Raw genomic sequence first — 14,479 nt, 5'->3', positions numbered from 1 at the left:
TTCATACCTAGGTATTAGGTCCACAAGCCTTGGTGGCATGAGGGCGGAAAGTGATGTACTACTTTGGTTGTCTGTGAGTTTCCAGGTACCTCTCGTAATTAGTCAGGATCATATCCATAGGTGCCGTGGTCACTGTTCAGGAATGGTCCAGGCGTTCAGCCAGGTGACTTGCCACGGGCATCGGCACTAAGCCTTCCACCGATTCTTGTGCCGGGATCATCCTATGCCCATCCGAATTGCATAAAATCCGACCATTACAGAGCATTATCAGAACTCTACAGAACATTTGCTTTTGCTCAGGTTTATATGTCAACAGAACTGTCCATCGACCGACTAGTAATTTGTCACATTTTTGATTGGCGCATTTGGACCAACAAGTTGGCCACGGCATTCGCCGAAGCCCAGCACTTGGTTGCCACTGGCGTCTTCACACCATGCTGATAGAACCACCGAATCTCCATCGCGCAGATAGCCCACCTCGACACCACCTTCAAACTTCAGAGGTTTAGTTGCATGTTGGGTTGCTTCGAATAAGCAGCCCAACTCATACTTCTTGCCATCCTCGCCCACGCCGTCGCCCGAGATAGTCCCCGTGCCCATCGTGTCGCCCGTGCGAATGCCACAGTTCGCTGAGGCGTGATGCGTCAGCTGCTGGAAGGGCGTCCAGTATAGGTAACTGAGGTTGCTGGTGCAGAGTTTGTGACGCTGACCATCCCGTTCAAGATGAACGGCCAATTTGATGTCGAAGGTGCCCCGATTGAAGTCGGCAAACCGTAAGTGTTCGAGAGGGTTCGTCTTGTGCTTAGGCGCGGTCCTGAATGCGTCTAACGCATCTAAAGTGATGATCCAGGGTGAGATCGTTGTCCCAAAGGATTTGGAATTGAATGGACCCAGAGGTGGCATTTCGTGGATCTGGATGTCTCTACTCGACCAGTCGTTCAGAAGCACGAAGCCAAAGATATGCTCGGGAGCATCGTCCACCTTCATGGTCTCTCCATACGGCACCGGTTTCGAGACGACGTATCCCATTTCTAGTTCAAAGTCGACAAGTTTGGAGACACCGTACTCGGCTTCCTTGTTACCAGGCTTCCAGTAAACGCCCCTCGGTCGTCGAACTAGTGATGGCGAAGGTATCACGCTCGATGCTCGGCCATTATATGCTGAAGGTGAATTGAAGAAATTCTCTGGGATTTTTCCACCGCTCATAGGTGCACACTAGACTTATGTCAAAGGTATGTAATGGCCATAAAATCTGCGACTCACATTCTGGCAATGTTCTAACGAGCAGAAGAAGTCGGTATAATCTGGGATATTGACTGGCAAGTGAGACTGCACTTCAGACAGCTTCAGGGCGCTCTCTTCCGGTAACGAGCCATCTTTGAGAGCTGAGATGAGTTGTTCTCGTACTGCTGTCCGTGTCTTCGACGGCAATGCGGCAAAGACGTTGAGATTTGCCTGGCGCAGGGTTTCGATGAGCTCCGTGGCCCTTCAAGCAGGCAGTTGTGGAATACAACACTGGGACGTACCTGCGATAGAGCCTCCGTAACTTCCGTATCGTTGAAGAATCCAGCTTTACTCAAAGTCCTGAGATCCACGGCGTGTTCCCCAATGGCCGTTGCACACCGCGGTGAGGGGTCTTGCTGTGTCGAGACCACCCCAAATGGTATGTTCTGCAACGTGAAAGGCGAACTTTCCGGCACGACAGGCTTGAACCCCATGATTTTCAGATATGCAAAGGACGAGCGACAATCAATGGCAAGGGGCGTAGTCGACTGGTTCAAGTATACTTTTAATTCGCACTATGAAGGTTCAAGGCTCCCCCACAGTATCCGAGTGAAGGCGGTAAGCCGGGCAAGTTTGGAGGGCTGAATCCTCCTCCACCAATAATGCAGGTAAAAGTATCGGATCCGACCTTTCGTACATCACTCTCATGCCCACCGCGGAGCCCGATTTGCGCTGTTCTTCTGAACAATGTGATTTCCCGATCTTTGAACCCTCGCGAAATGAGCGCGAATCATCCTGAAGTTGGAAAACACCCGCTCACATGACACGTGGAATATATATTGTTGTCTCAGAAAAGTCCTCAAGTCCCGGCGTTCGGCAATTGGGGGGATGTTGGGGGATAAGCCACAATATTTAAGAACCCCGCAGGTGGTGTTTGCGGTGACTTTGTCCAACTCAAAGACCTCAGATCAATCACTTTCCGTGCATAGATAGACGTGGTATTCTCACTAGAGTCGGCATCTGTCAAATAATATGGCATCTTATTTTCCCGACCCCCGACGAATCGTCACAGGTCACGACGACCAGGGCAATGCCATTGTCTTGAAGGACAGCCAAGTACCATGTGTCCCTATAAGTCCTGATGCAAATTTCGCCGTTCTATGGGAAACCCGTGAGTTTCCTGCGAATATCAGTGGCAACGAGGATCCCATCGAGACGAGAACCACGAATCTAGCCAATGAGAAAGGTGTTGTACTGAGGATAGTGGATATCCCTCCCAATACTGTGACTGTACGTTCCAGTTGCCCCTTCAAGGCCGGGTCATTCACTGTATCTGCAGTTATTTCATCGCACAGTGTCCCTGGACTTCGGCATTTTGTTCGAGGGAGAACTTGAGTGGTATGAAGCCCCTCATCGCTTGCGGACATATAACTGATTATTGTGCCGTAGTCGACTTGATAACGATGTTGTGATTCATATGAAGCCTGGAGATGTATGTGTCCAGCGAGGTACGATCCATGGGTGGACAAATCCGGGTTCCAAGCCAGCGAGAATATACTTTGTCTTGATCGGTAAGATGGCACCCACAGAAGAATTGCGCAAGCCTGCTGACGGTGCTGAAGCTGCTGAGCCTCTCAAAATCGGTGAAAAGGTTCTCGAAGAAACTGGCTTTAAGAGGGAGGAGATGGCTTCAGGGGGACAGTAGTTTGTCCTAAAATCAAGGCAATGAATCCAAGTCCTTGTGGAGCCTGATGTTATCTGTGAACATATCCTCAACCCTCCCACAGATTGTGGTGACTCGCTTTTTTTAACTCGTCCTGAGCGAACTGCCATGCTGTCTGGTAGCTTTCTAGACGTAGAGTAGACCATGAGAATCGCTGAATAACGACTTTTACTTCCTCCCATAGCCAATTCTGGTGTGATTGTGCTATAGCCATGAGTAGCATATATCTAGGATCCGTTTCCATCGTTCCGGGGAGCTGGGAAGTTTTGCAAGAGGGAAACATTGTTGCTACCAGGCCCAACGAGACCCATAAGAAGCATTCGGCAAGATCTAAGTCGGCAAATTTCCCTTGCCAGGATAGGAGTTCCTGAGAATGATGCTGGATTTGTTGAACATAAAGTGGACTGAAACGTTCGGATCGTGTGCAGCCCAGCAAAGAGGTGAACACACCTATACAACAAGCCCGCTCAACAGTTGTAAGGTCCGTAAAAGCAAGGAGACGGGCACAATATTCGGCTTCCTGCAGGTTTGTGGCATTGACCTCCCTCACGCCCTTGACGCTTTCGACCTGGTTTATCTGTGCTTCTCTTGTTATAACTCGGTGCAACAGGGTGATGACTGGTACGCTCAGCCTATAGTCCGATGTGAGCTCTCGAAGACCGGGAGGCAAGGCAGATATCATCTCGCCAAAATCTGTGATGGGCTCCCGGTTATATGGACATGTCAAGTCTAGATCTTCTGATCGTGCAGGTATCAACTGTCCGCTTTGCTGAAGGATGGTCAAGTTTTCCTGATTTTGAGACATGTACGCCCAAAACACCTCGAGACTTCGCTTCTCGTCAGCCTGTGAAAAATCGTGGTCATGGGAGACTTGACTTACCCGACGACGTTTGGCTTCAACACCATCGGCCATCCAAGCTGATCCAGGCCCCCTCGCAGTGCAACAATATGTCTCAAGCCGCCAATGTGCATCTCAAATGCGGCAAGATCATTCAAAAGATACTAGAATCGTCAGAAGTTATGTCTCTACAACAGGGGACGAGAGTTTACATCGACGCCCATCAATGCGACGATGGCGAAGAGAACAGAGTCTTCGACGAACCCTTCTGGTTTGAGGAGGAGCTTCCTTAATTTGCCCACCGCGCGGCTGTAGTGATAGATGGAGTCCTTATCTGGTCCACTCAATCTCCAAGTTTGCACAGTGAGGTTCGCTAATGACAAGGCGATGATAGCCTCGAATAGCACAGAGTCCTGGAGCGCATATTGGAAAAAGCTCTGAAGGATACCCGTCCCTGCCCCTGGTGGGACTATCTCAGGTCTAATCACGTGCGCTGGACCATAGAAACCAACAACTATGATAGCATCTCGTCAGTGGAGGAGCCCTAACTTAGTTGACAGTACTTACAGAAATCAATAGCCACTGGAATGCAATCTCGAAACTCAATGGGATATGCAGAGAAAGGATCAGACCGAAAGCCATGCTTGTCGTGCGGAATGTTATCCAGAGTAGGGGTTGGCGAAGACCGAGCTGTATGAGCGATTGATCGTCGACCTCGAGTAGCCTTCCGATCACGAATTACCAAGGAGGTGGTCTCGCTAGGGTGATCCGAGTTGTTTGTAGAGGCCACCGGGAATGGCTTCCTGCTGCATGGTTCTCCCGGGAGTTGCACCTTCCTTGCTGATGGTCTCGAACGATTCCTGTAATGGGTCCCAATATAAGAAGCGACTGTCCTCCGGTTCTGGCGGTCACTTTGTTCCGAAGGGTGTGTATATATGATGAAAGGCGGTTGGGCCATTCTCATTCGAGAAACATAAAGCCGAAACTGAGTGTGGTCGATGTGCAGGGGCCCGAAAGTGTGCAAATGTGTGGACCACACCTGCTTTATCAAACTCAGGATTGAGCATTAGCAGGGTAATGCGAAAGGAATCAATTTTGCCATTGTCAGACGCCTCCCCTGGATGCCCAATCTCTAGATTTCGATCCACGTCGTGATTCTAGGCTCGCCTTGAACCGGAACTAAGGATAGGCAACTGGTGGAAGTGGTGGAATGCGTTGAACATTGGCTGAGGAGATAAAAACATGGACAGAATATGCAGCGCACAAGCCATTATCTAAGCGAAGCCTGGTGGCCCCCTCATACGTTAGTCACGAATCCTGCCAGTAGTGGCGATGAAAGGCCAACAAGCAAAAAGAGGGACTTCTGCATTACTCGCCCCTTTTTGTCAGCAACATCGCTGCCGGAGTGGAGAGGCAAGTAGGTCTTGGTCTACAATACTCGTGCAAGTACGGTGCAGCTGGGGCGGTCTTCTTACCGAGTCGGGATATAGTGATTTTAGGTCTACTATGAGAGGCTCGAGGGATCAGGTATCTCCCTGGTAATGGACCAAGTCTTGGATAGAAAGATTGGCTGATCAAGCTCAAATTAAGCTACTGTCGGCTTTGTGGGCCTACGCCAGGCGATGGTTCATCAGTGGCGCGATTCATTAGGGCTGAACTTGGGTTGTGGATCATACTGGATTCGTTGTCAAATCCTACGCTCACTCCCGTGAACAAGCCAGAATCTTACCAGTATTTGCCTCAGCTATGCAGATATCTGATGTAAGTGTGTTTCCCAATTCCATTTTGCCCGTAAGATTGACAATCCACCACTCTGTGTCTCAACCGTTCGGCCACGTCCTCTGTCATTGCTATCAGAGCCACGTGTGTCTGAACTTCTGAGAGACCAGTCCTCCGGGATGGGGTTTATGTAATCAACAGCGCCTGGGGGAAGGATAGTACTTTCTTCGATGACCGCCAACGTATCCTGGCCGGGTTCTTCAAACTTCCACCACATCCCAAAGCGACCTTGACCATCTTTGGTTGCCGATGCAGCGGCAGCATTGTGTGAGATCCACTGGCTGTAAGCACTGCAACGGGCAAGGTGATATTCATAAACATCCTTATCGAAGCCCGTCCCTGCTTCAGACGTGAAGGCCTCTTCGTGCGGCCACAATGGACGACAGAATTCGGACATATGATGAAAGAAAATGCCCTTGAACGTCTGCCCATTCTGGCTACAATATCCGTTATGGTCACAGAATTCTTCGAGCACACCGCCTCGACCTAAGCCCGCCCAAGTTGCGTCGGTGTTTGGCCAACCCGTGGCCTTGATGACATCGTCGATCAAGTTGTGACCATCGGCGAGATAGCTTCGAGCTCCAGTCGCAAGCCAAAGACCCCTGCTGGCGGACAATATGACACCCTGATTATAGGTGTAAACCATAGAGTCAAGCTCGTCGCACTGCCCAGTGCCAGGATTTATGGTGCCGTTCGGATAACGGTGCCAGCCAGTTATATGAAAGCCATCTTGATAGAGGCCCGAATCGGGGTGGTTCATCTGACTCTCACGAAGCCATTTGTAACTTTTGACTGCATTCTCCAAATGCAATGGGTTGTGTGGTTTTGAATATTCATACTCGGTCTGTGCCATGTATGGAGAGCTGTTGTTATCACCAGGATAGTACAAATACATTGCAATGCTAGCTGCCGTAAAAAGTTCGTTAGTGATTGCATTTTTGTAGGGCGTGAGGTATGGATTCCAAGTCATCCCTCCACCACAGAGAGAGTCGTCCCAGCCATCTGAGGCCAGGTCATAAAATATGCGAGCACGATGAGCCGCCATGGGAGTGAACTGCAGGCCGTGCCACCCATCAGACGCAAGTGCGCCATGGCCGGACTGTACAAAATCCCAATGCTTCAACGAATATAATTCCACAAATTTGATGTTCTCGAGCCAGCCGAGAACTACCCAGAGCATGTCGTCAAATGCTTGGTTCCGTAAGGAGAAGGCATTCTCGCCAAAGTAAAAGATCGAGGTGTGCGCAAAGTATCGATCTATAGTATTCTGCCATGATGCTAAATCTGAGCAGCTAGCTATAGAGGATATATCAACGGAGGAAATGATACTGGACAAAGTCGCGGAAACGTGAGTTCCAATAACCGCAGCAGTCCAATCAATGGCGTCTGGCCAAGTTCCCGTGAATAGGTCAAAATATGTATCTTGCATCACCTGGAGTGCATCCAAGGTGTCACGTAGGGTTGGTGGGAGGTGAGACTGCGGTGACGATCCCCTATCGCCGTTCTTTATGTTTTGTATCGTCTCTTGCTGCCCACCATTCCTGGCTAGAAATGTCTGCGGGCTTTCCCTCCATATCGATTCGATGATTCCTGCCTGTGCGAGCGTTGCACCGCAAAGGAGGATGGGGATGTTCAGGAGACGCATGTTTGATCGAAGACTTCTAATGGCATGATCGGCTCCAGCGCGATGGAGTTAGCAGAACAAACACGAAAGAAACTCAACAGCTAAGAGCAAGGTAAGTAACAATAAAAGGTCGACAATGTGATCATAATTGATCACGAGGGAAGAGCCTGGTGACCATGTTTGATGAAGATGCTAAAGATGGCGTCGGCTACGAGCCAATGAACCCATAGACACCAAAGCATTTCGGGCTTGGAGATGGGGAGAAGAGAACGCCCAGGGAGCCAACGATGGTGGCTGAGGTAGCTGGTCCAGTGATCGTTACGGGGCTTGAAAGTCTGGTTCAGGGCAAGGGAACCTTGGAAGATGCAGACTCGGGAGTACGGATCTGGGGACGAGACAGTGAAACTGTAACGGGAAACTGGAAAACGTAAGCTGACGGTGACGGTGCGAATCCAAGTGGGTCATGTGATGATCGCCAAGCCCAAACCCCATGCACCTTCCTGAATCATGTATTGTACGAAGGACCTTCACAATTGACCAGAAAACCAACCACGGGATTCTCAAATCTATCTAGACAAATAAACGTACGTAGCTACCCTTAAGAGACAAAGCCTGCCTCGTACACGACAACTCTTCAACTTCGGGAGATTTCAGTCATCTGCCTAGCTCGGGGGTTTGACATTCAACGGACACATACTTACTGATTTTCGAGCTACCCTCTATCAGCTTTATCGCTGGTTAATAGTAGGTACCAAACCTGCCAGTTTCTTTACATCTGATACTCAGAGAAGCGATCGGTTGACATTATCATATGGCGCCTCATGTTTGATAGCTTCCCAAATCTCATCAATTGCTCTCGTTGCCCGCTCACTCAACTGACCCTTCTTGAGGCTCACGAGGGTCTGTTCGAGTTGTTCATTATTCCTAGTACCGATAACGATGCCATCACCATTTTCCTTGCTCAGTAGTGGGTTGAATGCAACCCATCTACAGGCAAGCTCAGCCCGCGAAACACCTTCAGCCTCTGCCACTGCTCCCCATCTAGCTAGCGCGTCCACGTATGTGCTCTTAACATACATAGCCTTGTACATCCCAGCGAAAAACGTGTCGTTGAAGCGGCCCTTACCTTCTTTGATATCTTCGGCTGTTTTGGTCAAGAAGCCCCCAGCTAATGGACTGTACACATAGAAGGCTATGCCTAGCTTTCGAAGTGTAGGGAACAGCAATTGCTCCTGGAGGCGTGCGACTGCACTGTAGTTCCCCTGATACACGGTCGGGAGGACATATCCATGTTCTTTGGCAAAGTCATATACCTTTTGGACGTCTTCGGCGAGGAAGTTGGAAAGCCCAAACCGCCGGAAGTAACCCAGTTTATATGCCTCCTGTACCCCTGCCAGTTGTTCAGACAGTGACGTCGTGTGATCAGGGCTGTGAAGATAGAATATGTCAACCTAAAGATGGTGGGAAGGTAAGTCATCAATTCAACGGATAGTTGTCTTGGAGTGTATAATTGGGATCACTCACTTGTTTAACACCCAGTTTTTCAATGCTCTCCTTTCCAGTTCTAATGAGATTTGCATGCGTAGCCCCGCCCGCACCACCAGGCCACTTCGTATCGATGGTGAACAGGTCCCCTGCCTTCAAGTCTCCCAATGTTTTTTCACTCTTACCATAGGCTTGTGCAGTGTCAATCGTCTTGACGCCATGGGCGTGAAGGATTTTAAATGCCGCCTGGTTGTATGCTGCGTCATTGTATGGTGCGAACGTGCCAACAGATACCCCTCCGAAGATGACCTGGATACCTTCCGAAGACATAGTAGTCTTACTGTGCAAGAAAATAAATGACTGTCAGGGATATCGATCCTTTATCGTCGGGATTCAACTCGATGGGCGTCACAGACAAAGAATCTAAGAAGAATATATCTATCAATGCCAGTTGACGCTTAGGATTTGGTGTCTAGCGGTCTACTCAGCCCACTCCAATGGGGGGGTTTGAAAACGGATCCGAGGCTCCTTTGCCCTGAGTACTAATGCGGTGAGCAGCAATTAAACTTGAGTAGCTCGGAAGCAGAGTTGCTCAAAGCAGACAGCAGTTCTACCTAACTTCCAAAGGAAAGCCTGGAGGTCTAAGTCTGCCAAGCGTGTTCCAGTGAATGGAGATGCCTTCAATACTAGTGTCGCGCCTGACAACAGTCATTATTCCGAATGTCAAGTGCTGCAGAGCGAGAGAGTGTCGAGGAAGCTGTGAAGCCAGCGATGCCGTACACGGATCTCCCATGACATGCCCAACAGTGCCTTGGCATTTCACCATAAGGGTCAACAACTCTCATCTATCAATATCACTACCGTTGCAAAGAAATATTGGCCTATCTTACACTGAAGACTTAATTATCAGAAGGATTCTTAGTACAACATGTACCTATTTAGTTCAGTCACTTCGTTCAGCACTACTGCATTTAGGCGCCCGTTGGCATCAAGCGTGGCATTGCCCTGCAGGGCATGCCATGTTCCTGTGGGGTTAACCAGCTGTCGAACCATGAGTCGCCAAAGATATCGTGTGCATTATTGACAGTCATTTCTGGATGTTGGATCGTAACACTTGATACTTCAGAGAGCATGCCTTCGGCGAAACGCATTGCTTTCAAAAAGGAGTATCATCTCTTGCCCATTCATAAGCTAACTAGATAATGATTTTCCATAAATAGTTGATCGGCTGGCCGCACCGACCGGAAGCTCCAAAAAGGAGTCAATACCGGGTTGAATTTTGTCAACTCAATGGTCTGCCAAACATGGAGTGGTTTTTCTAAGTCGTGGCCGAGAGAAAGCGATATCAGAAAAGGTACATAGAACCAACAACGCCCAGTAGTGCTCAGCAGCGGACCGTCCAAGCCAATGACCTGAGTACTAAGTGGTTCAGGTCAGTTGGATGCAGCAATTGTGGTCCAGAAACAATTTGGTTCCGATCCCGCCATCCCCAGAGATGCTTTCAAGAGGCTGCCTCAGCCTCGCAGATATTATTAAACAAACTGCAACTATGATGTGAGTCTAGGTTAGTCGAGTTAGAGCCGACGGGTTTGAAGATCGCCGTACGCTGTCGCTAGGGCTGAGTAGGCTTGGTGATGCAAAAATCTGTGCTTCAAGATGGGAAGTCTCCTTTCTTGAGTCGTAACTAGCCCAAGAACTTGCAGGGCCTGTTCTGTGATCTCTCAACCATGTCCCAGATAAAGTCCTCGAGCCTCTAGTCCCATGGGCGAGAGAACTTGATTCCTTGATGCCTGAGTTGGGCGGCAGGCTCGATGACATGGCCTGTGGTGTGGAAAAGCATCGCCTGTGCGAAGATTCGGACTGAAATGTGGTTTGTAGGAAGGCATCGAAACTCGGTAGTCTACACACCGTTGTGGGTGGTCCAACGTGAGGTGATGCCGATGGTGTCTGCACCAGAGAGGGAGGCGTTTCGACTTGGTACAGTGGGGGAGAGGTCTCGTCATTTTGCACTGTCGATGATGGAGAAGATCCAGCGCTGTCTTCCACAGTGTCGTCTTCAAGTTCGTCTGCACGATGGCCCTTTCTTCCCACGTTCATATGATGCCAGTGTAGTCTGCAAGCCAGGTCTGTCTTATTTAGGCTGTCTGCAATCTGCTTGTAGGGCATATTCTCTTTTCGACTTCGAAAGAGAAAAGACTCCTGCTTCATGTGAGTAATTGCACCAATATTCTGAACGGTGCCGTGAACGAACCTCCTCATCTGTCCAACACTTAATCACTTTACCTTTGCGAATCTTGTCCTTCCTTGACGAGGTTGACGTTTTCCGCACTTGTGGAGACCGTGACGATGATCTGGTGGTTGAGCGAGGTGACATTGTTGATGGGAAAGTCTGATCGAGTGTAGAGTGAGAGTTCTTGAGAATCCAAGGTTGATAAGTCCCGCCGGTAAAGAGTGAATGCCGAAGCGAGAACGGAAAGAATGCAGGGTTGCTGTAAGTCTCATGCGGAATAGTCTTTAGTACTGGGCGGTCGAGTAGTCTTGCTGCATCTCCCTCCAAGTCAACAAGTATATAACAAGTATATGTCTACCAGTTGTCTAACATATGTCCAATCTGCCTTCGCGGTATGGCGAGGCAGATTCAATATTGGCTATGTCGATGTGCGGCCAGACCAAGACCTTTGGCCATGCAAGAGTGACTGACTTGCCACTTGGTAGGTTGGATCTTGCCCTCACTACAAGGGAATGAATAGCCGCTGATACCGCTGCAAGTGGCTTGCATTAGCAAGTCAGAAAGAGCCCAGTATTAACTAGACAGAGGAGTGTAGTATGAAGAGAGCATCGCCAGAGGATTTGGTCTGATCAACTTCGCTTTGCGGCTGATATCTCCAATCAAGCAATGTCGCTTCTGGTCCACGAAATGGTCTTCGCAATTAGTGTCAGCATACTTTAGACACGATTGGCTTGCCCGATAGCTCTTTGGTCATAGACAATGAAGTTTTTCGACATCCCTGGCCTCTTGAAGGATGCAAACCTAGGGTCAATCTCGAGTCATGCATGGCCGGGACAACAGGAAGCACACACACCCCACTTCGAACGGCGACTTAGCAGCGATCCACTCGTGAAATGCCCCGATGAGTAGCATGGTGCTGGTGAAGTAGGTGCGACCATGCTGTGAATCTGCCTGTTGGGTACAAAATCAGCGAATTACAAAGACTTCTGTAGGTCCAACAAGCGCTGAAGTCCTCGGCGGCTAATTTATCGGAGGCGAAGCCACCAGAACAAGACCAAGCAGGGTATTGAACAATCAACCACGCTATTGAAACTGGAGACATGAGATTCGCATGGGTTGTGCCGCTGGCCGAATACGACCTACCTAAGTGCACAGTAGTGACAACAAGGTTGATGTATCTGAAGGGTGTGCCGCACTCAATACTTCCCAAAAGAATCCACCCCACTTCTCACCCTTATGCTACCATATCGAGGGATCGGATCTTTGCCAGTGAGTTGAAGCCTTAGAGAAGCTATTGCCACCATACATGTACAGTACCATGCTGCAGGCTTCTGGTCGGTCCAGGTAGAGTAAATAAAAGCAAGCGGGAGATGTTGGAGCGCTCTTGTCGGTTGAAAGACTCGCGAAATCTGCTCTCAGTAGGTCGGTATGCAGTCGATCTGATACGTTAGTGTCAATTATTGGTATCCTTGAGATAAGACTCTTGCACTGCTAGACGTGCTTTGTACGTTGAAGGACGGTGAATCTTATGGCGGAGAGCTCATCACAGCGTTGAAGGCAAAGGAAAGGAAACTCTCTGGGCCTTCATAATCCTCCGACATGTTTTGGAGCACCGGGTAAGATAGAGCTAGTTAGGGAGCGTGAAGTTGCGCCTCCTTGGCTCTTCGTCCCCTGTAACTTGGACCACTGACTGACTGCCAGGGACCCGGTTACACGAAGTAATTGACCAGCTAATGTGACTGGTCCCGCCAAGTTAAACTACTCCGGAGCCCACCTACCAGTAGGCAAGCACTGTACGGAGTACTCGGTAGGACCTAGGAAGAAAAATAACTAAATTGACTACTAAAAAGTTCTTGAGCAGGCATTCAAGCCTGTAAAATGCGTGGTTGAATCATGCTCAACTCATGCAGAGTTCCCTTCTGATTCAGAATCAAGAATCTTAGCCCATTCCCTACTCACTAACTCATGAGCCCGCGGAGTGCGTTGCCAATCTCAATCATCTTCAATCTAGTTGTGGTACCAATTTCGCCTTATGGTTAGGCCACCAGCACATGAGCCTCAGGATGAAAATGCTTTATCACAATTCAATAAATTAAAACGCTATCAATGGCTCAGAGAGCTCTATGTTTCAGCAGTATTCGCAAGAGCCTGTCGACGCGACACCGATTTAGGATCGAAGTAAGGCTTTTCACCTAGCGACACCACACGATTGCCTTTTCTCTTGCCTGAATAATCAGTTGTGGCAGTGTGGAAGACACTGCGGTTGTCCCAGATAGCAATGTCGTTCTTACCCCAACGAAAGCGAACTTGAAGGTCATGATTTTCAGTGATGAGCTGGAGAAAGTAAGTTTTCAGGATCTCGCTTTCTCTCGGTGTCACGTTATCAATCCACCCATGCTGGACCTGGTGAGCTGCGGCGAAAAGACTCTTCCATCCAGTAACCGGATTTGTGCGAACAACAGGATGAGACGCTGTGAAGTCAAGACCTGTGTTCTCAGGTGACCCGCGCTCCTTTTCGATCAGCTCCTCCCCAAACTCTTTGGCTACCTTGACAAAAGCTGGTTGATAATGCGTAGCTGTCAATCCATCTGCAATTTTTTGGAACTCTGGGGATAGCCGGTCATACGCCTCATACCCAGATGCCCAAAGCGTGTCACCTCCAGCGTCGTCAGGTTTCTGGATGATCTTGAGGATCGCATAATCCGATGGGATTCGTTCAAAGGTAATGCTATCGTGACTGTCAGCCAAGGGGTCATTCGATCTCATGTGTGGCTTTTGTACTTACTCCGCGTGCCAGCCTTCACTGGCTAATTTCTTGGACCCGGCAGAGAAGCGATCTTTATAGAATTTCCGGTTTTGCTTACTCGTCTATCAGCGCTGTATCGACTGGGAAGTATAATAGCTCCAACTTACTTCTGATGAGATGACAGATACTTCATCGTCAAGCTTCCCGTTCTCATCAACAGCAATTCCACGCTTACTGTTACTCAACGCATGTCGATGAAGCTGCAGACGAAACTGGTCAGGAATATCAACATCACTTTTGTCAAATGGCATGCCTTGGAACTATCCGGCTTTCCAGTCAGCTCTCCTAGTTTCTGGCCGAGAATCTTTTGATCCTCAATATTGAGGGTCTGGTTGCGAAAGAAGACGACACCACGTTGCGATACTAGAACATTTTAGTACTATTAAGTGCTTCCCCAGAACACGACGATCATCCGTACCTGTGATAGCAAGGTCACGAATCTTGTTGTCATCGCTCAAGATATCGACGAGCTGAAGCTCCGGGTATTCTCTTCCGATGACATTTGTCACCTCAAATGACTTGAATTCGTCAAGAGAGCCAGAGTACTTTAACGGTTCAGTCAATTTGTTTGATGTGACTGTCTTTGTAACTGGTGCGGTGAGGGGCGCAGCAGGAGCAAGGTCAATGTCTGCCGCAGGAGGTGCCATCGTCTTGGAAAATAGCTATCGGAGGACAATACCGAACGACTTTACCCTTGGCGGTGATTGCAGAAGTCAATTATAATGGGATGATGGGAGGTCGTGAAAGTCTTTGGGACCACTCTCCTGTTG

General features: G+C 49.1%; 6 protein-coding genes across 6 annotated transcripts; 1 reads left to right on the top strand and 5 right to left on the bottom strand.

Annotated features, from left to right (window-relative positions):
* Positions 1-333: 333 nt before the first annotated feature.
* LTR84_012954 (uncharacterized protein) lies at positions 334-1,718 on the bottom strand (the record flags this gene model as incomplete). The annotated part of the gene is made up of 3 exons (XM_064856460.1): positions 334-1,215; positions 1,264-1,476; positions 1,527-1,718. 3 exons carry the CDS (start codon positions 1,716-1,718, stop codon positions 334-336), a joined length of 1,287 nt encoding a protein of 428 aa, XP_064707636.1.
* A 538-nt stretch (positions 1,719-2,256) lies between these two features.
* LTR84_012953 (uncharacterized protein) lies at positions 2,257-2,929 on the top strand (the record flags this gene model as incomplete). Its single annotated transcript, XM_064856459.1, has 3 exons — positions 2,257-2,514; positions 2,564-2,622; positions 2,674-2,929. The coding sequence occupies 3 exons, from the start codon at positions 2,257-2,259 to the stop codon at positions 2,927-2,929; spliced, it is 573 nt and encodes a 190-aa protein (XP_064707635.1).
* A 67-nt stretch (positions 2,930-2,996) lies between these two features.
* On the bottom strand, positions 2,997-4,743 carry LTR84_012952 (uncharacterized protein; the record flags this gene model as incomplete). Its single annotated transcript, XM_064856458.1, has 4 exons — positions 2,997-3,774; positions 3,828-3,949; positions 3,998-4,299; positions 4,353-4,743. The coding sequence occupies 4 exons, from the start codon at positions 4,741-4,743 to the stop codon at positions 2,997-2,999; spliced, it is 1,593 nt and encodes a 530-aa protein (XP_064707634.1).
* A 786-nt stretch (positions 4,744-5,529) lies between these two features.
* Positions 5,530-7,209, bottom strand: LTR84_012951 (uncharacterized protein; the record flags this gene model as incomplete). Its single annotated transcript, XM_064856457.1, has 1 exon — positions 5,530-7,209. The coding sequence occupies one exon, from the start codon at positions 7,207-7,209 to the stop codon at positions 5,530-5,532; it is 1,680 nt and encodes a 559-aa protein (XP_064707633.1).
* A 761-nt stretch (positions 7,210-7,970) lies between these two features.
* LTR84_012950 (uncharacterized protein) lies at positions 7,971-9,003 on the bottom strand (the record flags this gene model as incomplete). The annotated part of the gene is made up of 2 exons (XM_064856456.1): positions 7,971-8,639; positions 8,713-9,003. The coding sequence occupies 2 exons, from the start codon at positions 9,001-9,003 to the stop codon at positions 7,971-7,973; spliced, it is 960 nt and encodes a 319-aa protein (XP_064707632.1).
* A 4,021-nt stretch (positions 9,004-13,024) lies between these two features.
* On the bottom strand, positions 13,025-14,356 carry LTR84_012949 (uncharacterized protein; the record flags this gene model as incomplete). The annotated part of the gene is made up of 5 exons (XM_064856455.1): positions 13,025-13,631; positions 13,689-13,771; positions 13,817-13,883; positions 13,940-14,072; positions 14,128-14,356. The coding sequence occupies 5 exons, from the start codon at positions 14,354-14,356 to the stop codon at positions 13,025-13,027; spliced, it is 1,119 nt and encodes a 372-aa protein (XP_064707631.1).
* Positions 14,357-14,479: the final 123 nt, after the last annotated feature.

This window comes from Exophiala bonariae (genome assembly GCF_035927105.1).
Source record: "Exophiala bonariae strain CCFEE 5792 chromosome Unknown scaffold_9, whole genome shotgun sequence".
Lineage (NCBI taxonomy): Eukaryota > Fungi > Ascomycota > Eurotiomycetes > Chaetothyriales > Herpotrichiellaceae > Exophiala > Exophiala bonariae.
The sequence above is the reverse complement of the archived record's forward strand: the minus strand, read 5'-3'. Positions and strand labels throughout refer to the sequence as shown.